The following is a 27383-nucleotide window of genomic DNA, read 5'->3' as shown; positions in this document are numbered from 1 at the left end:
TTTGAAGGGGCTCTACCCTCCACAGTGGCTCTCTCTGTTATTTATTGACTCACTTGTTTGTCATCTGTCTCCACTATGAGGATGTGAAACCCAGGGGAGCAAAGACCTCCTCCTTCTTGCTCCCCACTTTGTCTGCAGCTCTTAGAAGAGCACGTTGCACATAGGACCTTCTCAATAAATATTTGCTAACCGGGTGAACGAAGGGGTACATTTGTAATATGAGTGAGGGGGGAAAGGCCTCCCATTTCTTTACCTCTACAAGGAGGGATGTGGAGTAGAGACCTCCAGAGACCTCTCTGCTCTAAAATTCTAAGATTCTTTCCATAGCAATGGCATCAACGAATGTTTGGGAGAGGGGGGTGCTCAGAGCAGCTCTTCTGGAATCTGCTCCGCGCGTGGCAGCGGAGGGGCACAGCTAGAGCAGTAAGACCTGGGCCTGGGATGAAGGAAAGGCAACAGGGGAGTTTGGGGGTGAGCTGCAGAGTTAATCAGGGAGCTGCCCCAGGCTGCATCTCCCTGAGGTAGCTCCGCTCCAGGCTGAGGACACAGAGCATGTCTGCCAGCTGTCATTCCTGGCTCCCACTGAGTACCTCGAGAGTTGTTCACAAAGAGAAATGAAGCAAGCTGGAAAGAAAAGCATCTCAGGGAATGTAATTAAGGATAAAAATATCCTCCCAGGCTCCTGGCCATGGGGACCTAGAGGATGCCCCTGATCTGGGGACCAGGGGAACCATGATGGGTTTTGAAAGATAATGACTGGTACAGGTTTGTAGTATGGGTAAGTTTGCACAATTAGAAACACCCTCTATATGCAAGCAGGGCCGAAAGACAGGGAGGAGTTCAAAGCATGCAGTGTGTTAAATACAGAACCTTTGCAGGGGGTGGGGGGAGAAAAGGGGAAACAGACACAGAGAAGGAGAAGATGGGCTTCCTTCTTTGCATGTATCAGGAGGAAATGACAATTCTGGAGGCAAATTGTTGAATACTGGAAGTGGAGGAGGACTTAGAGGCTCCTCACAGCACCCCCCTGCCCCCCATCTCCCCTCCCTCCAGTCCTGAGCCGGACTGAGCCAGGACACAGAACCCCACACCTGTCTCACCCTCCTACCCCTGTACGCCCTGCCCTGCCCCCCATCCCAGCCTTCTGCACCCCTCAGCCCCACCCCATGCATCCCACCTAAACGATGTACTCCGGCTGTTAGGTGTGAACGCATTTCGACCCCGTGGTGAAGATGGTTACACAGGAAACAGCAGAAAGATAAGTCACAAGCACAGCCTGAGGAGGAGGGTAAATAACCAGCCTCTCCACCTGAGTGCAGCCTGAGGCTTACAAAGCTGCTTACACAGCCTGGCTTGGACCCCTCAACTCACTCTTGGCCAACTTTTCTCTTCTCTTCTCTTCTCTTCTCTTCTCTTCTCTTCTCTTCTCTTCTCTTCTCTTCTCTTCTCTTCTCCTCTTCTCTTTTCTCCTCTTCTCTTTCTTTTTTCTTTTTTGCGTGCGTGCATTAAGAAGGATTACTGCGGGGGCACCTGGGTGGCTCAGTTGGTTAAGTGACTGCCTTCAGCTCACGTCATGATCCCAGGAGCCTGGGATGGAGCCCCACATCCAGGCTCTCTGCTCAGTGGAGAGTCTGCTTCTCCCTCTCCCCCTGCTCATGCTCATTCTCTCTCTCAAATAAAACTTCATTTAAAAAAAATAAAGTGAAATATCTAGTATAGGGAAATGTATAGAGACAAAAATTAGAAGGTAAGGATTGCCTAGGGTTAAAATTTATTTAAAAAAAAAAGATGGGCACCTGGGGGGCTCAGTGGTTGAGCGCCTGCCTTCGGCCCAGGGCGTGATCCTGGGGTCCTGGGGTCCTGGGATCGAGTCCCACATCAGGCTCCTCACAGGGAGCCTGCTTCTCCCTCTGCCCGTGTCTCTGCCTCTCTCACTCTCTTATGAACAAATAACATCTTAAAAAAAAAAAAAGGAAAAAAAAAAAAGGATTGCTGCAGATCAGTATTTGTTATCTCTGCTTTACCTCTTAGCAAGGTAGTAAGTGAGGGTGAGGAAGTTTAAATTGAAAATATTGAGCAGAGATAAAAATCCCCTGCAACCGAGACATGCCTTGCTTCTTGGGAAACTGTCCATGTAAATATGTTTCTCTAAAATTTAACTTTAGAACCCATAAAATATTTGCCATCTCAAAAATAGCCTTAAAGACTTCATGGGAAGTACTTTGAGTACTCATTAAGGCATTCTTGAAATGTTGACTCTGATATTTGGGGGAGAGATTTGCAGAAATTCTGCAACAGTAGTACCATGCCTGGTCTGCTAGAGCAAACTGCACGATCTTCAGTGTGCTGTGGTTCGCTTTAAAAGTGAAAGTGGTCAAAAGCTACACACTTCTACTTATAAAATAAATAAGTCCTGGGGACATAATGTCCAGCACAGTAGCTGTAGTTAATGATATGATATTGTACGTTTGAAAGTTGCTAAAAGAGTAAGTAGATTGCAAAAGCTCTGAGTACCAGAAAAAATAATTTGTAACTGCCTGGTGATGGACGTTAACTAGACACCTTGCCGTGATCATTTTGTGGTATATATATGCCTATATCAAATCATTATAGTGTACACTGGAAGCTAATATAATGTTATGTGTCAGTTATATCTCAATTATTTTTAAAAATTTCATGTCAAAGACTCAGTCCAAAAGAAGAAAATAAAAGAATGTAATACTTTTTTTTTTCTCATAATAATTTTCATTACACATTGAACTCCTACTATTTTGGCTGTATTGGGTTAAATAAAATATATACATCAATTTAATCTTACCTGATTTTTTTAAAACTTTTTTTTTTTAAGTAATCTCTCTGCCCGGCATGAGGCTTGAACTCACGACCCTGATATTAAGAGTCACATGTTCCACCAGCCAGGTGCCCCTCAACGCTCTTTTTAATGTGACTACTAGGAAATTTAAAATCATGTATGAGGCTCACATTATATTTTTGCGGGAGAGCCTTGCTACACAAAGTGTGGGCCCCAAAACAGCAGCGCGAGCATCACCTAGGAGCTTGTGAGAAATGCAGAGAACCAGGCAGGCCCAGAGCTACTGATTTAGAATTAGCATTTACACAAGATCCTCAAGTGATTGGTGTGCACAGTCAAGTTTGAAGAGTGTGGAGGTCGAGGGAGCGTGGCAATAGATCCCACACATGACAAGAAGGAGGAGAAACCAAGGCAAAGGCTCCGTCCAGAGGGCTAATCTCCAGTATCCAAGATGTTCCAATATCCAAGAACATCAGGAGTGCCAGGGCCTGTGAGGATGGCCCTGCCACCAAGAATGTGTCTGACAGGTCACCTGGGCAAAGATGTGTACAAGGAGGTTCACGGCAGCAGTACTTGAAATAGGAGACTGAGGAGAGCCAGCAAGCAACCTAACTGGTGATTTTTTTTTTTTAAAGATTTTATTTATTTATTCATGAGAGACACAGAGAGGCAGAGACACAGGCAGAGGGAGAAGCAGGCTCCCTGGGAGGAGCCTGATGTGGCTCTTGATCCCAGGATCCTGGGATCAGGACCTGAGCCAAAGGCAGATGCTCAACCACTGAGCCACCCAGGTGCCCCCGCAACTGTGGTTAATAGGGAGTGTTCATAAATTGTGGCCTGGCCCGTGGAAGATGATGCTGTTGTTGGACAAATTAAGGCAGAGCAATGTGTAAAAAGTCGGAAATCTCTCCAAAATGTGAAAGAAGTTACAGGATGATGCTGTATGTAGGAGTGCTTTGTTCGGGGATAGATTATATGCACCAGGTTGTACATTCATCACAGTGACAGGAAGGAGATCTGAGAGACTGTTCGCAGTGGGGCAGGAATGAGGGTTTTCAGGCCACTGGGGCAGGGGTGGTTACCAACAAGAGACAGGGGCTCCTTTCCACTTTACACACTTTGGTCCTGTTTTAGTTGTTTTCACCGTGGCCAAGGTGTCACTTTGATAAGAATTATTTTCCTTTGAAATACTTCACTTCTTGCCTTTGTTTAAAAATGATTGCTACAGGAAATGGGATGGCCTCTGAAAATCTGGGGCTCAGAAATACTGTAGGGTCGGGTACCACACGGGAGGCCCTGCAGAGACTGGGGAAAGGAAGCCTCAGACCTGACTGAGGAAGGGCTAGACGCTGGGCCGGGGTGTTCGGAGACTGTTCTGCGGGCAGCAGGGAGCCATGGAGGGTTGTTTGTGTGGAACACAAAACGAACTGTTTTCAGATAAACAATTCTGTGGCATCTCGTATGTTCACAATGTTACGTGACCACCACCTCTGTGTAGTTCCCAGACATTGTGATCATTCCAACTTCAAACCTCAGATGCATATAATATTATTATTATTATTATATTTTATATAAATTTATAAAATATTAATGATAATTGCTGGGGTTTTTTTTAGATTTTATTTATTTATTTGACAGAGAGAGAGAAAGAGCATGTGATTGGTGGGGCAGGGAGCCCAATCCCAGGACCCTGGGATCATGACCTGAGCTGAAGGTAGATACTTAACCAACTGAGCCACCCAGCCCTTGCCCCCTTTTAAAATTACCTTTCATTGCTTATGGCCCTTTCCCTGGGCATTGAGACCCATGTAGAGAGTTGCTCTCCTCTTCTCTCCTCTTCCCTTTCTTTCTTGTTTTCCTGTCTTTTTCTTTCCTTTTTTTCTTTTTCAACCCAAGTGAAATATGAATTTGCCTCTCAAAAGTGCTCCAACACAACAGAAGCACAGAGAGTAGAAAGCAAAAGTCTGCCCTCAGCACCCCCCTCACCCCTCTCTCCTTGGTGGGAGCAGCCACTGCCAGCAGTGTGGCCTTTGCTCTTTGGGTGTGCATTTACACAGAGATATGAGCTTGTGCAGAGATAGAGGGTTTTTTATTTTTATTTTTTATTTTTTTTTATTTTATTTTTTGATAGAGGGTTTTTTTAAATAAATGGGATTATGGGCACCAGGGTGGCTCAGTCCATTAAGTGACTGCCTTTGGCTCTGGTCATGATCCTGAAGTCCCAGGATTGAGTCCTGAGATCAAGTCCAGGGATCAAGTCCCACATCCAGCTCCCTGCTCAGTGGGAAGTCTGCTTCTCCCTCCCCCTACTCCTTCTCTCTCTCTCTTGCTCTCTTTCTCTCTCTCTCTCCCCCAAATAAATAAATAAAATCTTTTTTTTAAATGGGATTGTGCTGGATGTATGTTCCACATTTTGCTTTCTTCTCTTAGCAGTTTGTCTTTGAGATCTATCCACGTCAGTTCACATACCTCTGTACTTCTCAACTCTTTTACCATACAGTCCCTCCTCCTATGGCTAGTTGTTTAGACCGAGTCCTTGCCGTTATTAGTACCAAAAGCAACCACCGCAATCAGCAGGCTTGTGCAGACCTCTGTGCACACGTGCAAGCTTTCTTCCAGATGGTACCAGTAGGGTGAAGGCATGCACGTTCTTGTAGACATGGCCTCTTCATCCTGCCAAAAACCCCTTCCAAGTGGCCTCCCACCCAATGTCACTCGGTGCCGGCCAACCATGTCCCCACATCCTCTCAATACTAGACATCAAAAAAAAAAAAAAAAATACTAGACATCATCGGGGTCTATAATTTCCACCAAGCAGAGGAGAGAAACATGCAATCTTAATGTTTTGCTTTGCATTTCCTTCATTATAAACATTTTTTCCTATGTTCCCTGGCCCTTTGTTTTTCTTTTCCTGTGAATTGCCATGTAGAGTCTTTGTCAGTTTTTTCCCTTTTGAAAAAACCTTTCTGACTTAAAAAAAAAATTCTTTATATGTTTTGTGTATTAATTTTGGGGCGTTAGCTAGTTATGATGTAAATATTTTCTCCCAACCTGTCATGGTTTAAAAACTTTGTTTAAAAAAAAAAAAAAAAAACTTTGTTTATGGTTCGTTTGTCATGTAAAATTTTTTTTTAAAGATTTTTTTATTTATTTGACAGAGAGAAAGAGTGTGTGCAAGCAGGGGGAGCAGCAGACAGAGAGGGAGAGACAGGCTGCCCTCTGAGCAGGGAGCCCGACTCAGGGCTTGATCCCAGGACCCCAGGATTATGACCTGAGCCGAAGGCAGGTGCTCAGCTGAGCCACCCAGGCGCCCCCACATTAGTGTCTGTTTTATGCTGTCTTTTATATTTTCTCAGTGTAGTTCTTATATCTTACATTCTTATATGTGATGGAGTTTAGTTACCTTGGCAGACAGAATGTCTTTTCTGTGACATTTTCTGATTGGGCTTTGTTGACGTCCAGGGAAGTTGTGGTGTTTGTAGGCTGCTCTGACCTATGTTTCTGAATTATCTCGTGAGTTTTCATTGTTTCTTTGATGACTCCCTTGGCCTCTAGAAAGGAACACAATTGGAGTCCAGGATCTTCTTGTCTGCAAATAGTGATAGAGCCTCTCTTCTTTTCAACAGGACTAATTGTGGGGAGGGGAGTCGTTTCGATGGTTTTCTGCTGGCAGGGCAGGGTCATGATGCCCATCGCGGCAATGACGCTGGTTGTCTTGCTTCTGATTTCCAATGATGTTTCCGCTCTGGATGGAGGATGCAAATCAAAGACAAGGAATAAAATGGGAATGCCAAGAGGAGGGTATCTGCCAAGCAGTGCCCAAACTGAAGCAGCAGAGCGGATGCTCAGCTGAGTAAAGCCAGGTGGTCAGTGCCCAACGGGCCTTCCATCTGACCCACTGTGCCCCAGATCATTGAGCTCTGCTTGCACCCGCTTGTGTCGGCACCCAGCATAACTGAGATGCCTGCTAGCTTGGAGGGAGCCACACGCTGGTGAGCTCACCGCCTGGATCCTAATCTGAATCCCTGGTGTAAATGAGGGGGAGAGCCCAGCAGCACCAGAGGCCACATCCAGGTTGACTCACAGCGGTATACTCTCCTCCTAAGCCATAGTCCTCCATGTCTTGACAAAAAATTACACAAATGCTTTATTGAAAGTATATATATGATATCAAAGATCACAGACTGGCATCACCGCCCCCACCCCAAATCCCCCCCCCGCCCCCGCCACTGTGTTGGATATAGTGTTTCTTTGCCTGACATATGTTTTTAAAAATTATGAACCAGCTGAAATCATTTTTAGAAATTCTGAGATTTTAAAAAACATTCTGAATTTTTGGTGTTCCTTGAACAATTTGAAGACCTGATAAGCTTAGACCTGCAGTACCAGGGTAGGCTTCCCCCTTTCAGTGTGGCATTTCTCTTTAATGGGACACAGTCCCCACCTCTCCCTATTGCCTCACCCCCAACCTGCTCCTCTTATTTACACCATCTGCCTGGCCTCCGTAGGCGGCTGAGCTATAATCTCTATTGGATACAACAAATGATATAACTCATCAGACTAGCAATCGTATATTGGTCTTTTAGGTAAATAAAATAAGGAAAGCAGGTTCACCTGACTTGGTCTGCTCCCCATGAACTCCTGCTGGTTCCCAGGATCGCTGCTGGCTTTGGCACATCTTACAAACCCTGCTGCTAACAATCTGATGTAGAATCTTGCTCAAAATTGACACAAAGCTCACTAAGCTGTAAACTAAGGAAGAAGACGCCCGACCCATTGTGAAAATCACAGCTTGCCTGGCAGGCCCACAGGCATCTGGGCTTCCCCTCTGCTCTTCCCTCCAGCCAGTCAGCATGGTTGAGTTCCCACCCAGAGTGCTCTTCCTCCTCTGGAGGAGGCTTGGATTCTGTACAAAAAAGGTATGGCTGGATTCCCCCTTTCTGTCTGGGGCTTTGGACCCATAATGTAGGGGTGCTTCTATCGGTTCCTCAGAGCAGAAGGAATCTGCAAACGGTGACTTTCGGTTCCCCTGCAGAGCGTGATGTTTACCCCGAGCTGTCTACCTAAACTGTCTTTATTAGAGACGCCAGTGGCTTGTTAGGGGTTGGCCAGATTAACAATCACGTCTGCTTTACCTAGAGCCCCTTTAATCCCCAAACCCTTATTTATAAGTTTTACCCATTCCTTTTTGATCACATCTGGGGAAGATATTTTTTTCTATCTTATTTTTCTACTTAATGCTCCATTCTTCTGACCTTCATTCAGTTTACTCAGCTGACACAAAGGAGTTGATAATATATCTGCATATTCAACACATGGCGGGTGCACCATGATGATAAGAGCTCTATGGGCAGAGCTGTGCCCTGGACTTGTATTAACTCATTTCAACGCCTAGCTGAGGAGATCTTAGAATCTTCATCTATGGACAAGGAAATTGGCCTAGATTGAAAAGTTAAATGCCATATCCCAGGTCATACAACTATTTGGTGGAGGAGCTGAGGTTTGAATTGGGGGCTGACATGCTGTTTTAAGAAATTAGTTGCAAGCATTTAAAAAAAAAAACAACAACTGAGGCTTCATCTAAGAGTCTGGATTTTTAATCTTCCCTTGAATGTTTTGAAGTTATGGCAACTTTAGGGCTATGTTACCCCATGGGGATATAATTGGATGTAAGTGAAGCGGATCCTTTCAAAGGGACATTCTTCCAATATGCCACAGTCCCCACCTCTCCCTCGGGTCTCCCATCCTGCCTGCTTCACTCACATTAGGCTTCAAGATTTTGTGCTTTTACTTAGAGGCCACATTGCTTTCTAACTGTTACTTCCCCTTGCCACTTCTTCCTCTCTGTTTGACCAAGAGAAAAACTGAGACACAGAAGACTGGGGGTAATTAATTCAGGTCAAATCAGAGAGGCCACACTACACAGCTAAGAGCCCACCTTTCGAGGTCAGGCTACATGATCAAAACCACAGTGCATTCTCACTATAAAGTAACAAGTACCAAACTGTTTTCGTCCCTAGTAGCCCTTTATGCACTTGCATACCCTTCCTTTTAATAGGCAACCACTTGAGTGGGTGTCTTTCTATTTGGATATGTTCTTACAAAATGCATATTGTTGCTCATGTGCAATTTTAATTTGCTGAAATGATATCATAGCTCTCAATCTATTTTCTACTTTCTTCACCAAAGGATCTTTTTAAGATCCTTCCGTGTTGCTTCTTCCTCTTCAAGTCTTTGCTTCTGGGTGCTGCATGACACCCCGTCTGCACTTCAACTGCACGTCACCTGTCCACTCCCCCAGATCTCTACCACCTTGAAGTTTGAAGGCCATCCGAAGAGGTGGCCAGATGTGAGCCTTAGGGCATATGCCCAGGGGTGGAAACGCTGAGTTACAGATGCCACACAAGTCTACTCTGTCTAAATTGTGTCTGATGCTTCTCCACAAGGGCTCCACGGTCTACTTAGATCCTTTATATAACACAGATGTTGAAGGAGGATTGGAGGGAGAGAGGGCTTTTATTTATTTATTTTTTATTTTTTTAAAGATTTTATTTATTTATTCATAGACAGAGAGAGAGGCAGAGACACAGGAGAAAGGGCTTTTAGATATACACTATTCATTAGTGAGTAAGGTCTTTTGTTTGTTTTTGTTGTTGTTTTAGATTTTATTTATTTATTCATGAGAGACACACAGAGAGACAGAGGCAGAGGCAGAGGGAAAAGCAGGCTCCATGTGGGGATCCCAATGAGGGACTCGATCCCAGAACCCCAGAGTCACACCCTGAGCCAAAGGCAGGCACCCTACTGCTGTGCCACCCAGGCATTCCTAATTAAGGTCTTTTCAATGGAGTCCAACACAGACTTGCCTCCTGCCAAAGGTCGCAGAACACACAGGCAGAAAAAGTGGAGGACAGCCCCCTCTCAGAGTCCGAGAGTACAGAACCAGGGTAAGGGACCCGACACCTGGTTCAAGTCCCGTGCTGTGCCACTTATGGGGCAAGTCTTTGGTGCTTTTGAGTCTTGTTCTTTTCCTCTGTAAAATGGGAAGACCAACAGAAACTCAAGGAAGGTTGTTTGGGCACTAGAGACGTATGTCCTTCTTTCCTTCCTTCCTTCTCAGCACTGAGGTATACATGATGTGTTTTGTCACCTAGTCTGCTCAGTCTCATTAAGACATTTAGTCTAGCTGGCACGGGACTCACAGGACCAGAGGCCCAGCTACCCGAGTGGGTTTTGGACTAGCCTGAGCAGAAGGTGAGGCAGGTTGTGCACCAAGAGTGTGCTGAGCCCGGAGGAGAAGAGGGACGGAGCAGAGAGGGTGGTAGTGGTCCTCATGGGCAGCCCTGGGGGGGGGGGGGTGCAGAGAGGAAGCTAAGAGCTTCAAGTCTGATCAGCTCCTCCATAAAGTGAGGGGTGTATGTGCCAGATTCTTTGCTGTTGGTGAAGGGCATGGGTAGAGAGCCTGAGGGAGAGTCCTTGGATCAGCTGTTGAGGGGAGGCTCAAGATGAACAAAGACCAGTTTGGGGGGAGTTGAACATCCTAGGTCTAGATCTTCCAGAAGCTGACCCTGAGCTTAATACCAGCAGTTCACTCAAGAAAAGCTCCCAGGAGAAGCCTGTAAGGGGACAGGAGATGCAGGCCTGGGAAGGGTGAAGCCAAGCAAGGGTGCAGCACAGGTCAACTCTCAGACCCAGCCTGATCCTAAGAGGAGCTCTGGAGCGTGAATTACACCTCAGGGTTTGTCCCACATGGAAGCAAAGAGCTGGGCTTTTGCACACACACACACTCCAGGCACATGTTGGCACCTTTGGTGGGCACAGGGAACCTAGAGCTCCACAGTCTCTCCTGAATCTCTGTATGAGTGAGGCGGCTCCAGTGCCCGAGGAGAATCAGGTGAGATTGCAAGCAAAGCACAGAGCCCCCAGAAGAGCGGGGATGGGAGCATAGAGTGGTGAAGGGATCCTAGGAGAACTGGGCAGGACACCAGCAGTATCCCACGTAAGGACCTAGCTGTGATTTGAAACTATAATTTATATGAATGCTGGTACTTTGTGCAAGCAGCTCCTCCTGCATGCCGTGATGCTTCCCTCTCCTTGCCTGATCAACTGCTGTCCATCCTTGGCACCTCAGCTGAAATGTTGCTTCTTGACAAAGAATTCCTGGCCCGCCGAAGTCTCTTTGTAAGACCCTCCCAGGGCACTGTCTTCCCCTTACTGCCTCTGTACCTTGGAATTATCTACTTAATTGTTTACTGTATCTCACTTCTTTGCTAGACTGTGGCCAGACCCTGGATGGGGTGCATGGGAAGAGACCAGTAAATTTGTGTGGGCTGCCTGCTGGCTCGATGAGCTTCCTGGCTTCCTGGTCTGCTCCAGCCCTGCTCAGATACAGGAGCTGGGCCTAGACAGTGGCTTGCCTGGCCAGGGCCTGCAGCAGTGCATGGCAGGGGTGGGGTGGGGTGGTCCCATGGAGGTAGGAGCTCTGGGGGCCATGGAGGGGTGCAGGCTTGTTGGAAAGATGGTGGGACCCAGAGGGACCTGAAGGCCTCACACAGAGGTCAAGCTGGGAGGCCAGAGAGGAGACATAGTGGGAATGAGGGCACAAACTGAAGGCATTTGTTCCCTGTAGCAGATCCTCATGTTAAAACAAGTTGTGTTTTCTCAGCTTCCTCATGGATAAGTGGAGATAATTCTCGTCTCGTCTGAGGAAGGCTCTCAGAAAAAGCTCATACTTCCCTTCAAACTTGTATCTGTCAGTGTTTGCTGCATAACAAGCTCAAAAATCTCAGTGGTTCACAACAACAAACATTTCATTTCCTATAGGTCGGCTAGTTGGCTGATGTAGGCTGGGTTCTTCCGGACTCAGCTAGGCTGGGCTGGACTCCACATTTCTGGTCAGGGCCGGGTCTGCTCCTCATGCCTATATTCTTGGCCCACGTTGAAGGGCCACAGGCTCCCTGGAGCATCTCTTCTCATGGCAGATGGCAGGGGTCCAGGAGGGGCAAGCAGACCCCCACATTGTCCATTAAGCCCTGAGCTTAGAACTGGCACATTTGCCACATTGCATTGGTCGAAGCAAGTCATGTGACCAACCCCAACATCATTGGGCAAAGAAGTAAACTCTTCACACTGTAGTGCAAGATGTTGTAAGGTGCCATGATGAGGGGCGTGGCTGTGGAACTCCATAGCAGCGAAGGGCCACTCAGCCACAGCCCTCCTTCCCCGGAGTCTGAAGTCTGGGCTGCTCTTGGTGTGAGGTGTTGGAGAAAGCGTGCAACCTTTCCCATAGTACCTGCCAATCTCACTAGGATGCTGGGTGCGATGCATAGTTTCTAGCTGTCATCTGTGACCATTGACAAAGGACCCATCCTGCCCCAGGGTCTTCACTGTGGGCGTGCGGTCGCCAGATGGGGACTCCACCATCCAAACACCCAAACCGCATGCTGGCAGATAGAGCACTGTCTCGGCCTGACCCCCGGCTCCGACTGTGGTGGCACCAATAGAGACCTCAGACTGGAGATGCCTCCAGAGCTGTCATTTCAGTACCAGCCAGAGGTGTCAATGTCTCCCTCCTCTAGCCGGCAGCTCCTTTGATGTGAGAGGTTCAAAGCCCTCTCTAAGCTGTTCAAGTCTGTGAGGAGAGCGCGGGGCACCCTCCCACTGCACAGATACCAGAGAGCGAAAGGTAGCGATTTGGGACCTCGTGATCTCAAATCCCAGTGGGGCTCCCAGCTCACAAGTGATAAAGCCAAACAAGCTGTGGAATGCCCCCCAGGGGTTGACCTGGCATCTGAGGTTTCCCCGGCAGGAGAGTGCGGGAGGCACGGCTGCTGGTTCTGGGGTCGAGGCTGCGGGGCAGCCTGGGAGGAGTTGCCACGGGAGCAGGAACTGGGAGCTGGACAGGTGGAGGTTTGCAAGCCTAGGGAAGGGGCATGGGTTGAGAAATGGAGACGTTGCCTCTGAGCATCGGGGAGGGATGTGGATTTAGAAGTTAAGTGCAGACTGGCAGTGAGCAGAACCCATGCCAAGTCGTTCTGGGAAGTCTGCCCAAAACAAGGCAAGAGAAAAAGCCAAAGAACCCAGCTTCTGGAAGCGGGGACTGGTTAGAACAAGGTAGATGGGAGATCCCAGCCTGCTGGCTGGGAGTAAGATAGAGCACCGCCCCTCCCCCCCAACCGGGTCCAGGCCCACCTGACCCGCTGGGCAGCCTGGTGCTCACCAGGGAGCGTGCTGTGAGCAGGGGGGGGGGGGGGGGGGGGGGCACTGATGGCCTGCTGGCTACAGCTGGTGGGTGGGGCTGGGACGGGCTTGGCAGGCCCCACTTTTCTTCCTTTGAGCCTCATGCCTCCTCCCATAGCTGCCACATCATCCCCTTCTGCACATGTGAGACTCTGAACGAGCCTCGTGTCGGCTTTCACGGCTTCCGCGCCCTCAAACATGTGATTTGGGGGACCCTGCCATGGGGCAGGCCAGTGGAGACAGGACGGTGCCCACAGATAACACATGCCAGCCTCCCCACGCCCCCGTCACCGCCCACCGCAGCTCGGAGGGCAGGCCCGCTGCCACCCAGGATACGAGCTTCTCCCGCAAGCCGGTTTCACACCACCCAGCCCACCCACTGAGCCGCTGGAGGCTGAAGTCTGCCGGAGAATCTCTAACCACCTGGTTCCACCCCGAGTTGGCAGCTCCCCGCGTCTGGTATCCTCCCTCCTGTCTAGCTAGAAAGTCCGTGGGTCCCCACCCACTGCCTCCCATCCTCTCTTATCTGGAAGGCTTGGGCGCTGCTCTTCTGACGGTGTCGCTGACCACCCATGCAAGTTGCTTAACCACTCCGAGACTCCGTTTTCTCAACTGTAAAATGGGGCACTGGCACCCACCTGTGACATTACATACACCATAAATTAGATCACATACCCAACATACCTGGCCCAGCTCAATTTCTTCCATTTGGGGAGTGGAGCCAGAGAGGTTCCGGGCGACCCCTCCTCAGAGGGACCCTGCCCCTGTCCTGGCTCAGGACGCACAGCGGGGAGCTGTGTTCTTTCCACCTCAAACCTATCTTCTGTCCCTGGAAGTTCTGGGGGGACTGTTCACTGTTGGAAAACAAGGAAAGGTGGAGCAGACCGGCTCTCCCAGGACCTGGAGAGCCCATGGTCCCCGTCTGCTCCCTCCCCACCCTCCCAGCTCCATTCACAGCTCATGGCTCTCGAGCCCCTAGAACCCGCAACACCAGGCTGTTTACAGCACATGGCAGCTCCAGCTTCCTGCAGCCTGATTGCCAGAAAGCGGCCCCTCCAAAAGCTCCCACAAATAGTCTGGGACATCTTGGAAGACCCCTCAGTGTGCCTCCGCCAGCACTGAGCCTTGTCCCTTTCTCCTTTGTCACCTCCCACCTGTGAGGGGCTGTGTCAGGGGAGACCCTTGAAGAAGCTTTGTGCTGCCCTCTGAGCACCCCGAGGTCACCAGGGTCCCTGCCCCTGCCTCCGTCCACTTGTGCCATGTCACCCTCTGGTTGTCTTGCTATTCTCGGTACGTCAGGATCATCACAGTCATCTGAGCATCAAAGATGTTTCCAAGATGTAGTTTTTGTGCAGAAACCGACAGAAGCCTAGAGACCAGGAATGTTTTTATACCCATTTTTTAAATATCTGGCTCGCTCAGACAAGTTGCCTCGTAAGCCCATCTCCTCTGTGTTTGTGTGTGTGTGTGTGTGTGTGCTGGTGTGTACGTGTGCATGTTAAGTAGATGGGTTAGGCTGCATAAACTCATTTTTTTAAAAGGATTTTATTTATTTATTCATGAGAGACGAGAGAGAGGCAGCGACACAGGCAGAGGGAGAAGCAGGCTCCCTGTGGGGAGGCCGATGCAGGACTCGATCCCAGGACTCCAGGATCACTCCCTGGGCTGAAGGCAGGTGCTCAAGCACTAAGCCACCCAGACGCCCGCATAAACTCATTTTTAAAACTTTTTCAGGATCCCTGGGTGGCACAGCGGTTTGGCGCCTGCCTTTGGCCCAGGGCGCGATCCTGGAGACCCGGGATCGAATCCCACGTCGGGCTCCCAGTGCATGGAGCCTGCTTCTCCCTCTGCCTGTGTCTCTGCCTCTCTCTCTCTCTCTCTGTGACTATCATAAATAAATAAATAAAAAAAAATTAAAACTTTTTCATTGCTGTGTAGAGCTCAAAAAAGTGTTTACATGTAGCCACCATGCAGATTAAGGTAAATTAATCTTAAACTGTAAAGTTACCATCTTGCCCTTTAAAATTACTATTTTGTGGGGAGACATTTTGAGACACGTGGACACCCCCCTCCTCCCCGTCCTCCCGCCTCCTCCTCCCCCTCCTCCTCCACCCAGCTGGTGTCCACACCTGAAGCCTCTGTCCGTGCTCACCTGGATCCGTCATCGCCCTGGCGGTTGGCAGTGACAACTGCTGTCATTCCTTGGACGGGTTTTCTTTGGCGTTCTCCCGTGAGGAAGAGCATTCTCTTCTCATTTGTTTTCATCAGAGTAGACTCATCAGTTGCTCGTTTATTCCGTGAATTATAATTATTGTTGTCATTCCCTTTGATGTTCAAATGGTGCTCACATAAAGCGCATCATCTTCTGGACATTTCCTTACTTTCTGGGGCAACGGATGATCCAGGCCTACCGGCTGCCTTTCCCAACGGGCCCTAGAACCAGCCTCCTCTCCCAGAAACCTGGATTTTTCAGCGCTCAGTGGTATTAAGCAACTGAGACCTGAGCTCTACCTGTGCTTTGGCAACCGGGGCATCTGTGGCTGCTCCCAGGCCGTGCCTGCAGACAGCTAGGACACCGTGGGCACATGCATGCACACGCACACGTGCATCAGGATTCACCTGTATACAGGTGAATGTACCTTGAGTTCACCCTAATATCCCCCTCCAATATGACACTACAGAATGTTCACTGTAGCCTGACTGCTCTCACCGTGAGAAGCCCGGCTCCCGTTTTTCCTAATTTCTCAGCATTTGCATGTTTCCCTGTATGTAGCCAAGTCTCCCCCTCTGCTGCCCCTCAGCCCCACCCAGGCCTCCTCCAAAGGTCCTGGCCACTTCCTTGCCCCACCTGCGTCCCCTGCCTGCTGATCACCTCCTTGGCCCCAGCCCCCAAAGCCCTGGCCCCTTCAGAGGAAGAGCAGGGAAAGGAAGCGAACCGGTAAATATGTTTTAAAGAGAAGAGGAGAAGGGGAAGGAAGGACTGATTGGTTTTGAGGAGACACATCCTGGGGTCCCTCCAAGGCCATATATATATATAGCTGAAGAGGGACTTCTAGATCTCAAGCGGGTCTCCAAAACTCTTCCCAAACCTGCCTGTCCCCTGCTGTTCCCTTCATTAACTGAGTTACTAAACCCAGAGATTTGGAGTGTCCTTCCTGGCCTTTTGTCCTTGCCCCCGCCACCCCCATACTGTTCCAGTTGTGGCTCTGGCCCCATCCTGGCCCCTCTCCCTCCACTGCACCTCCCCAGCTCAAGCACCAGGAGCACCAGGGTGAGGGTGCCAGCACCCTGCCCCCAACTTCTATCCTGCCCTGCAGAAGAGCCAAAGTGATAATTGCAAAAAATGTAAATCTGATCAAGTCTCCCCCCCCCACTGTCACACACACACACACACACACACACACACACACACACACGCTTTTAAATGCCTTTAGTGGCTCCAAGTCACTCTTAGAACAAAATCCAAACTCTACAAGCCCTCAAAGGCCCAAGAGACCCATGATCTGGCCTCTCCTCTTGTCCTTTCTTCACCCAAGTTGGAGTCTGCAATTCTTAGGAAGAGGTTTTGGAGGGAGGAGGTGGTAAAGGATTGCGAACAACAACGCCGAGGGCAGAAGGGAAGCCAAGAAAAGCTGTCAGGGGCTGGCAGGGAGAGGGGAGGGCTGATGCAGGGAGGGAAGGAAGTGGGTCCCAGCAGACAGGAGGGGTGGGGGGGGCATCCAGCCCCTGCTGAGCTGGTGTCTGAGTGGAGGGAGCAGTGCTGGACCTCAGGAGCTTCAGAGCCTCTGGGGGCAGGAGGGGAGGTTCCAGAACACAGAGCCTGGGCCTGGACATCTCCCCTCACGCTGCTCCATCAACACCATGCCTCGGTGCCTGTGTGGGAGCCCCAGGCCTGGGGGCTCCGAGGCCTGAGCTGAATCCAGCTCTGCCCCCACCACCACCTCTGAGGCCTCGGACGCCTCTCCGCCCTCCACGGGAAGATGGAAAAAGTGACAGCAGCCACCCCGCGGCCCTCCCGGCCATTTCTTCACAGCAGCCAAATGCTATCGTCACCCGCTCACCCCGCTGAAGACCTTCGGGTGATTTTCTCATTGAACTTACACGAAATGCTTTGCCCTGGTGGGTTAGGAGCACCATTTGCGTTTGTTTTGTTTCCACTTCTTAATACTTTTTCACCATTCCTAAAATTTCCACAATTATTGTATCCGCTTGTTCATTTAAAACAAGGGTGGGGGACACCTGGGTGGCTCAGCGGTTGAGCGTCTGCCTTCGGCTCAGAGAGTGATTCCGGGATCCGGGATCGAGTCCCACATCGGGCTCCCTGCATGGAGCCTGCTTCTCCCTCTGCCTGTGTCTCTCTCTCATTGTCTCTCATGAATAAATAAATCTTTAAAAAATAATAAAAAATAAATAAAACAAGGGTGGGCAGAAGCTTGGGGGAGACAGGGGGGTGTGCCTTGCAGCAGGGCTTCCTGGCACCCCGCCCCCAGCTCCCACTCAGGCTCCCCCTCTGCTCCCCGGGTCGGCTTCCTCCTGGGTGCTAGACCTCTTTCAGTTCCCCATTTAGAGATCCCAGACGGGGCCGACGTTAGAGTTACCCCCTGGGAAAGTTGAGCCTGTCCAGCGCTCTGGCCTCCCTGGCCTGCTCGCCCTTCCTCTGGACGGTGTCTGAGAGTCACAGCTATTTCTGGAAACACCGCGTTTCTCAACGTGCATCACCCTGAGCCCCCAATACACTGGACATCCAGCGGCCCCTTTGTCGTAAAGACTGTGGTGGTGGTACCTTCCTGAACCCTGGGGCTGGGGCTGGCCCTCCCCCCTTGCCCTGACCCCCCCCCCCAGGAGTCCTGTGCCTGGGTAAGCTCGGGGGCCAGCCATCCGGAGAAGGGGCCTTCCCTGCAGGGCCCGGCTGCATAATCTATAATTCCGTTCCCCCAACCCTTCTAACGTGAGGCCTGTCGTGTGCACTGTGCACGTCTCCGGGAGCGGTGGCGGGGCCGGTCACGACCCTTGAAGGGGCCCCAGGGATGGTGGAGGCTGAGCCACGCAGCGTCCCTTTCCTTCTGGGACTTAGAAACCTGCGCGAGGCCGGCACTGCTGGGAGAGGCGGGCAGGGCTTTGTGGAAATGGTAGGGCTGGAAAGCGCCTGGAACTTTCCATAGACCTGGAGATTTTAATGGAGACCTTGGAAGAGAGCGGTTTTTTGCTTCACCACCTGACCTACCCCTATCATGTATTTTTTTTCTTCTGCACGACTTTTGGATGGCACAAACCCCAAAAGGCGTGTGCTCTGTGCCCACCCGTGAGTGACAGGCTGACTGCACAGAGGGGACGCTGCTCTTTTCCAAAATCACGCTGTCTGTGGGGTGCTCCGGGTGTCTGCTAAGGAGAAGGACCCCCTCCGTCAGGGTAGGCGAGGGGCCGCAGAGCAGAAATGCCGCCTTCCGCAGGCCCTGCCCTGGGGGGGGTCTCTGATCGCGGGGGGCTCACGTTCGCGGCGCCAGCCTAATGTGGGGCTGCAGGGTTTCTCTGTTTCAAAATGACTTGATAAATCTCTTCAGGAAGGCAGTGGCTGAGGAATGAGGAACAAAGTCTGGAGGCCCCAACCGTCAAGGATAGAGGGCAGCCCCCCCTTCCCCGGAAGCGCGGCCTCAGGGCGCAGAGCACACAGGCCTGCTCCCTCTGCTCCTGTGGGTCCCTCGTTGCCACCGCCCCGATGCCCTGAGGGTCTCCCGTTAGGGTCCACCTTCCCTCACCCCCTGCCCTCGTCTCCAGCCGGGATTGGCAGATGCGAGGCACAGCGGGGATGAGAGTGGGGAGGAGGTGAGGGTGCGGGACCTCCCGCCCTGGCCACAGGAGGTCACAGCTCCTGCCAGACAGTGCTCCTGGGTTCTTGTGCCTGCTCCTCCCCCATGGGTGCTCCCAGGGTGGTGACTGGTCTCCCGTTGCCGGTGTCCCTTCACCCTGTCCACTCAATTCTCCCCAAATCCCCTGGTTGAATGTGATATCTGGTTCCTGCCAGGACCTGGCTGTACAATCTTCTCGTCAACATTTTGCATTTGAACGTTGTTGAAAAGGCACCACTTTTGAGGGCTGTGGGTCCGGGGTGGTAGGAGGGGTCCCCCTACTGCCAATGTCCCGCCACACCGTTTCTTTGCGTCTTCCCTCCCAGACCTACATAGGGTCCTCTCTGACCATCTCTCCTGGCTCCAAATATGTGACTCACATCCTGACCCCACAACAGTGAGTCCATCCAGCCATTAATTGCTGAGCACCTCCAGTTGTCAGGCCCTGCAGCAGCCCCATTTGGGGATATAGCAAAGCAGAGCTGGCCCCTGACCATAGGGTCCGTAGTAATGTGGATGTGGACTTGACCAGGCCCCTACCCCCAAGGGACCTCAGTGTTCCTGCTGGCCCATGGTCAATGCCCTGTTCACTTGACTCCCTACTCCTGGCATTGACTTGGCCCAGTTTGTTGGGTCACCGCCAAGTCTGACTGCCCTTTGAGCAGCCTTACCCCCTTGTTGGCCGCCCCACCTTGCCTTCTTGACCACCCTACCTTAACCGAGAGACTCTCTAGGTCCAGCTTAGGAATGAGAACACCACAACTGGGCTATTCCTTTCTGTGCTGGCCAGGTGGGACCTCCTGCCACCTGTCTGAACATCCCTCGCCCCCTCCTCTGACCCCAAACCTGGGCCAGCTCAAGAGCTTATATAATCCTGGGCACTCCAACCTTTTTCTCTTCCTGTTTCTGTTCTAGAATGTACTTTAAACATAATTTTTTATTTTTTTTATTTTTTTAAACATTTTTTAAAGGAATCTCTGTGAACCCCTTCAAATCTCAGTGCCAAGAGCAGCAAATGCTTATGAGAACAGCTCCTCCAAAGAGACGCTAAGTTTGGGTCTCTAATTGGCACCCTGCCTCTCCCATTTCCTCTGTGTCTGTATGTCTGTGCTGCCTATTGAGACAGGCTGTTCCCTGTTGACCCACGTATGTACAGTGAGTCTTTGCTCCGAGTGGGATCTGCCAATGTAGACCTGCCTTCTGGAGAGCACCCCATGCTTTTCCACGGTCCTTCCCTCTCCTGAGCTATTGGGGAGGTGCAGGCAGGCATCCCCCCCAAACAGTGCCTTTCAGTAGCTAGCCATTCATTGGCTTGCCCGCCTGTCCCCCAAGACAGGCTACACCACCATCCTTGAGGTTTGGACACAGGAAGGTCCAGGAAGGTTTGGGCCGCCAGCAGCCTTGGTTTGCCAGGCCCTCACTCCCTGGCCTCCATGAACAGTCCAAGCACAAGCCGAGTCCAGCAGGTTTGCCTTGCCAATAGCACCCAGCACCTGCTGCTGGCTTACAGGCCCTCCCTCCCACCTCCTACCTCAATGAATCTGTAGGGATTAGATTAATATTCAAGTGTCCCGTTCCTCTGCATGCTTAAGACACTGCATATTTCATCAGTCCGAAGATGCTTATTTTTTCACACTTAATATCTCTGAAATAAAATGTGTCTACACCTAATGGCATATCACAGTTTATGCTTTAACTTTTCAGGACTGCATATTGGTAACATGTGTCTTAGCATCTTAAATCCCCACATCCAGTAAGCCCTCTCCAACACACATTCCCGGCTGACAACCCCCTTCCAGATTCACACATGAGCTGGTTCACTTTGACTTTCTTTGATGGTTTCATATCCTTTTCCCATATGCCTAATGGCTTGTCATCCTTAGGCGTAAATTCTTTGACAAGCTGACACTTCTATCACGGCTGCTTTAACAGAGTTGAGTTCATCGATCTTGCGTCACATCAAATTATTTTTGTTGTTCTGCTCACTTTTGGTTTTGAACCTATTCTGGTTACTTTTTAGAAGGCCTAGCTGCTGTTGCTCAGATATTTCTGGTTCAATAATGCTTGGAAGGGATTGCTTAACCTGGGGCTTTGTGACAACAGGGAATGTATTGGAAAGAATTAAAAAAAAAAACCTGTACATTTATTAAATAGCTTAAACCACACAAACACAAATACATAGCCTCATGTACAGATTTATAAGTGTGCAGTGCACAGGTGTACGCAGACATGCTGGGAGAGATGAGAGGCCCAGTGGAGAGCCCGGAGTCAAGGTAAAAGTCAGGTGGATTCTTGTTGAGGGCAAATGCATCCTCACTAAACAGCTGGGGGCTAACCTCCAGGAACAGGGGCTCAGGGGCAGGTCTGAGTCCTGGTCTGCTCCCAGTTGTCCAGGTCTGTCCCAGTCTGGGTCCTCCTGCCTCATTTGCTGTCCCAATCTCACTTACCCGTAGCCCTGAAGACCCCTGGACCAAGGCACCACCCCAGCCTCCTCCATTGGTCCTAACCATGCTGGAGCAATAGGTGCCTGACTTGAAGGTGGGCAAGTCAGGATGGTCCAGCCACCCTAAGCTGGACCCAATGAATTCACCAACCTGGTAGACTTTCCAAACCCCATACTCCTTGCCTGTTGGGCTTCTCTCCCACAAATGATCAGTTCCAGTGCCTTCAGCAAGAAGGCAGCTGGCAGCCCCCAGGGGAGCAGTTGGACCTCTGATTTCCAGCTCCGACGATGGCACCTTCTCAACTCATTGTAAAATTACATGACTCCCAGGGTGCCCAGCTGGCTCAGTTGGTGGAGCATGCGGCTCTTGATCTTGAGGTTGTGAGTTCCAGCCCCGTGATGGAGGTAGAGATCACTTTTAAAAACGAAGAAAATAAAAAATAAAATTACAGGGACGCCTGGGTGGTTCAGTGGTTGAGCATCTGCCTTTGGCTCAGGCCCTGATCACGGGGTCCGGGGATCGAGTCTCGCATAGGGCTCCCTGCATGGAGCCTGCTTCTCCCTCTGTCTATATCTCTGCCTCTCTCTGTGTGTCTCTCATGAATAAATAAAATCTTTAAAAATGAATAAATAAATAAAATTACAAGACCGCCATTGACGAGATGGTTGTTATGATAATGCAGGTGAATCACAGGCACTCAGTGTGAGGACCAGGATTGCTGCACTCTGAGGCCAGGGAAGCCCCCTCCAAAAGGGGGGAGTCGTTTTGTATCATCCCTGTACCCACCAACAGCCTGGTCCCTTTCTCCTGTCTAGCTGCTCCTCGCCGGAGCCCAGCTACATCTTCCTCCTCCACCCAGGGCTGCACCCCCACTCAGCCTCTTCTTGGCTGGATCCAGAGCACCCTGCCTCCCACTGTCCATCTTTGCCTTCTGTGCCAGAGGGAGGGAGGAGTCCAAGATGCCTCTGGGTTTCTGCCTAGGCCAGTGAGGATATGATGGTGCCATTCCTTGAGACAGGGAACATGAGGAGACGCAGGCAAGGAACTAGACAGGGAGGATGGACAGGACTTTGAGGCATGTTGGGTTCGAAGCTGTAGGGTACAGAATTAATGAGGTCAGTCTCCTTGCAGTTCTCCCATCCAGCCCTAGGGCTTGGTACCTCCTAGGTGTGGGCAGGCCTGCGTGGGCGGGGCCTCCATGGGCAGGCCTGACTGCCAGGGCCCACCTTGAATTTCTTGCTGGAGCCAATGCACAGGGTAAAGGAGACCTGGTCCCAGGGCAGTTGAACAGCCCTGCACGATTACCTGCAGGCTCCTCTGTCATCAGCAACAGAGATACATATCAGGGAAAAATATTGTGCTGCCTCGCCATTTTCTGAGTTTTGATGAAACAGAAGTTTAAGAAATGGAAAAAAAAAAAAAAAAAAGCAAAACAATTGCTGGAATAGATTTCCTTGTGTTTAAAAATAAATTATCTTGGGGAGTGAGGAGAAATAAACACACAGAGATTTTAGAAAAACTGATTCTTTTATATTAAAAAAGGTTTTTGGGGTTTGGGACTACAGGTACATTTTTAAAAATTCTTTATTTTTAAATTTTGCCATGATGAAAACGTGTAACTTGTAAAACAAAATGCTTTTTAAAATAAAAGTTTAGGGGCACCTGGGTGGCTCTGTCAATTAAGCATCTTAAGACTTTGGCTCAGGTCATGATCTCAGGGTTCTGGGATGGAGCCCCACATCAACCTCTCTGCTCATTGGGGAGTCTGCTTCTCCCTCTCTCCCTGCCCCTCCCCTTGCTTGTGTGCTCGCACTCTGTCTCTGTGTCAAATAAATAAATAAAATCTTTAAAAAAATAAGCAAATAAACAAATTAAATTAAATTAAAATTAAAAATGGGTCGCATGGGTGGTTCGGTTGGTTTAGCATCTGATTCTTGGTTTCAGCTTAGGTCATAATCAAGCCCTGAGTCTGGCTCTGTGCTCAGCAGGGAGTCTCCCTCACCCTCTCTTCCTGCCCCTCCCCTTGCTTGTGTGCTCACGTTCACGCTCTCTCTCTCTCTCTCTCAAATAAATAAAATCTTTAAAAAATAAATAAGTAAGCAAATAAATAAATAAAATAAAATAAAAGTTAAAATGGGGCACCTGGGTGCTCATTTGGTTAAGCATCTGACTCTTGGTTTCAGCTCGGGTCTTGATCTCAGGGTCTTGGGAGTAAGCCCCAGGTTGGGCTCCACACTCCTCAAGGAGTTTGCTTGAGATTCTCTCTCCCTCTGTGCCACCCCCCACCTTTTTTATGCATGCTTTCTCTCTCTCCCTCTGCCCCTCCACCCACTCCCATACTCTTTCTCTCTAAAATAAATAAATCTTTAAAAAATAAATAAAAATAAAAGTAAAAAAAAAAACAAAGAAAAAGAATTGTTGAAACTGTCCTATTTGTATATTTTGCAGACTGGCCCTTGGGGGCTGCTGGCTACAGAATGTGAGGGTGTGGGTGTGGTGGACAGACACTGCGTAGGAGCCCAGGGCTTTCTGGATCAAGGTCGCTCCCTCAGCCTTGTTGGTCTCCACTGCAGATGGCCCTTGTAGTTAGGTGGTGTCCTAGCCAGTTCAAATGCACTTCTGTTTGGGATTTTGTCCTCAGGCATCCGAAGGTGTCCCCATGAGGTTCTTCACCAAGCTGGACCAGCTCATCGAGTTTTACAAGAAAGAAAACATGGGTCTGGTGACCCACCTGCAATATCCAGTGCCCCTGGAGGAGGAGGATGCAGGTGATGAGCCAGAGGAGGAGACAGGTAGGAGGGGATGGAAGGGAAGGGGGGGGAGGGGGATGTGTAATGGGGAAGTCCCGGGGTATTTCTTTCACCACAAGTGCTCGTAGATTAGGTGGGTCTGATTATCAGAGGGAGAGAGGGTGACATGGTAACCAAGGACGAGTTAGGAAAGCAGGCTCCAGGGTCAGACAGACCTAAGTCAGACTTCCTGCCTGCCAGCTTCTTAGCTGTGTGACCTTGAGTAAATTGCTTCCCCTCTCTGAATCACAGACTTCTCTTAAACAGTAAAAATAATATCTACCTGTCAGGGTGTCATCACATGAATCAGTGAATGTGGGGCCTAGAGCCTAGCACACCATAAGCACTCAATAAACGGAGCTGCCGACCTCATCAAAACAATTAGCTGCATTTCGCTATAAAGAGAATGAAGGAGGGGCAGCCCGGGTGGCTCAGTGGTTTAGCCCCACCTTTGGCCCAGGGCGTGATCCTGGAGACCCAAGATCGAGTCCCATGTCGGGTCGGGTTCCCTGCATGGAGCCTGCTTCTCCCTCTGCCTGTGTCTCTGCCTCTCTCTGTGTCTCTCATGAATAAATAAATAAAATCTTAAAAAAAAAAAGAGAGAGAGAGAATGAAGGAGGAAATACTAATCTAACTGGAAAGAGAGAGGTGTTTCTTTATATCATCTTTAAAAGGCAAAGAAAGTTATAGCCCCTGGGAAGTATGTGAGAGGCAGGCCTCCCCCTAAAACAGCGGAGGGCCACAGAGCAATCAAACAGGAGTCCCGCAGAGAGGACACCGCGGCTTGGAAGCACACCTGGATGACTCACTCTTTTCCCCTGAGAAGTTCACTTCCTAACAGAAAACATGAGATATGTCATTGAGCCCATCACCCGATCCAGGCTCCCCCTAAATCCCAAGGCCTGGAAACAATCAGGTCCCTCCCAGGTCACCCCCAGAGCCGCCAAGGTCCCTGCAGGCTGCTGCCAGCCAGGTGCTGGGCACCCTTCACCCCACGCCCGCGGGCTGCCTTGGGGACCCCTTGCCCACCTTCCTCCCACCTCCCTGGGGACCGGCTCTGAGTGGCTGCACAGCTCATTGGCTGCCTGGGCAGAGGATGGACTCCGAGGCCAGGGTTCTCTGTGGAGGAGGTGGGGGCCAGGCAGAGGGTTTCCAAAGGACCGCAGCTCCGAGGACCGAGGCATCCCCTTCTCACCTCCCTCGACTAAGTACAAGGTGCCCGCATCAGAAATAGCCGGAGCTGCCGCATGCCCGTGTGAGTCCGGGTCACTCCCCTGCTCTGCGCCATGGCCGCATGTCCCCAGCTGCCCCCAGGTGCCCAAGCCTCGGCCTCGATGCCAAGGACCCGTCCTGCAGAGATGCCCGTCACACACTGGGGTCCTCAGCTCCATCAGGCCCACGGGCCTGGCCACTGCCTTTCTGGGTGGCCATCTGGAGGAGGACCCCGACACCTTCTGTCACGGCTGGGAAGAGAAACCGAGTCTTGTGACTGCTGGCTTCGCTTCCCCAAAGGAGGCACAGTAGGGATCCCTGGGTGGCGCAGCGGTTTGGCGCCTGTCTTTGGCCCAGGGCGCGATCCTGGAGACCCGGGATCGAATCCCACATCGGGCTCCCGGTGCATGGAGCCTGCTTCTCCCTCTGCCTGTGTCTCTGCCTCTCTCTCTCTCTCTCTGTGACTGTCATAAATAAAAAAAAAATAATTAAAAAAAAAAAAAAAAAACCAAAGGAGGCACAGTGGCTGGCTTGAACCCGAGCAGTGTGACAGTCGCCCCACGCCCCCTGGATCCAGGGGGCCCGATCTGGCTCAGGTCTTCTCAAGGTGCTGCCGGGCACCACAGGGCTCAAAACACACTTGTACCATGGAAAGAACCTCAGGCCAGGGGAGGATGTGAAGAGCTTGTCCTCTAAAGAAAGCATCCCCGGGCAGCCCTCGGCGGGGGCCCTGGCATAACCATTTGGTGCGGGAAGAGGCTCGGGTAGGAGGCTCAGCCCCCTTGCCCATTGGTGGTGTGCGCAGGATGGAAGTTCCCCCGAAGGCCAATAGGCAGGAGCCCCTTCTCCCAGGCCGAAGTCAAGTTGTTTTACTTTTCAGTTCCCTGCATGAATTGGGCCCTTTGCTTCCTTATATCCCTCCTAGGGTCTGGCAGGAAGAGAAGAAGAGCAGAGGCTGGAGGGAAAGCAGAGGAAAGGCAGGCCGAGGTGGGAGACAGAGGAAGAGTGTGGTTGGGCCCACCTGCTCCCACCCTGGCTCCCCTGCCCCGGGAACTGGGCCTCTGCCCCCTCCAGGGCCCCTGCCTCAGCCCCGCAAGTTGGCCATCCTTCTGGGGCTGCTGGCTCCACCTGTCCAAGGCCAACAGCCTGCCCAGCCGGGCCATTTGACCTCAGCTGGAAGGTGTTTGCTGAGCACCTCCGTGGGACAAACCAAACCCCAGGACCAGAGACCACAGGACCAGATTCCTGCCATTGGCAGGCTCCCCATCTAGTCAGGGAGCGAAGACGGGAGGGACAGTGCACGCACAGATGGGGTCTATACCTGGGCACAGTGGCCGGGATGCGGGATGCGCCTCGCGTGTCCGTGTCGGGAGGGCCCACTACACAAGAGAGCCCTCTGTAGGTGGGTGACTGGGAGAAGCTAGTGCTCGGACCAGATGGTGTTACTGCTCTTCTCTTGTGTAGAAGGTGTCCTGTCTCCCCCTGAGCTGCCACCGAGAAACATCCCTTTATCTGCCGGGCTGTGCGAGGCCAAGGAGGTCCCTCTTTTGAGCGAGAATCTGAGAGCCACCGAGGTCAGCAGGCCGAGCTTTTCCGAAACATTGTTTCAGCGACTGCAGAGCATGGACACTAGTGGGTGAGTTCCCGGCTGGCAGGCCTCTCAGAGGGCCAGGCTTAGGTGCCACTACACCCAGGCAGCTCACCCTGTGCTCACTCCCGAGAGTGCCACTTCCACTCTAGGACAGCTTGCTGTGGAGCACCCCACCCTCCCCACCTCCCAGCGGCAGGTGTGAGGGAGCCCAGGTCACCCCTCTGCTGCCTGGGCACCCCACTCTCCCCACCTCCCAGCAGCAGGTGGGAGGGAGCCCAGGTCACCCCTCTGCTGCCTGGGCACCCCCTCCCCACCTCCCAGCAGCAGGTGGGAGGGAGCCCAGGCACCCCTGCTGCCTGGCTCTTGCTGTTCCATGGCCATGGCGTCCTGCAGCTTCCTTGTCACGTACTCCTGTTTCTCTCTTCGAGGGCCCAACACTTCCCTCCCTGG

At 51.0% G+C, this 27383-nt stretch overlaps 1 protein-coding gene across 1 annotated transcript in view; it reads left to right on the top strand.

The window, feature by feature from the left end:
* INPP5D (inositol polyphosphate-5-phosphatase D) overlaps nt 1–27383 on the top strand; it is a 118589-nt gene that overhangs the window by 25594 nt on the left and 65612 nt on the right. The window contains exons 3-4 of the mRNA XM_026006231.2: nt 23983–24133; nt 26807–26978. Of these exons, the coding sequence (XP_025862016.2) occupies nt 23983–24133; nt 26807–26978 (323 nt within the window). The remainder of the gene's footprint in view (nt 1–23982; nt 24134–26806; nt 26979–27383) is intronic.

This window comes from Vulpes vulpes, chromosome 9 (assembly GCF_048418805.1).
Source record: "Vulpes vulpes isolate BD-2025 chromosome 9, VulVul3, whole genome shotgun sequence".
In the NCBI taxonomy this organism is placed as follows: Eukaryota; Metazoa; Chordata; class Mammalia; order Carnivora; family Canidae; genus Vulpes; species Vulpes vulpes.
This window is presented reverse-complemented; position numbering and strand designations above follow the sequence as displayed.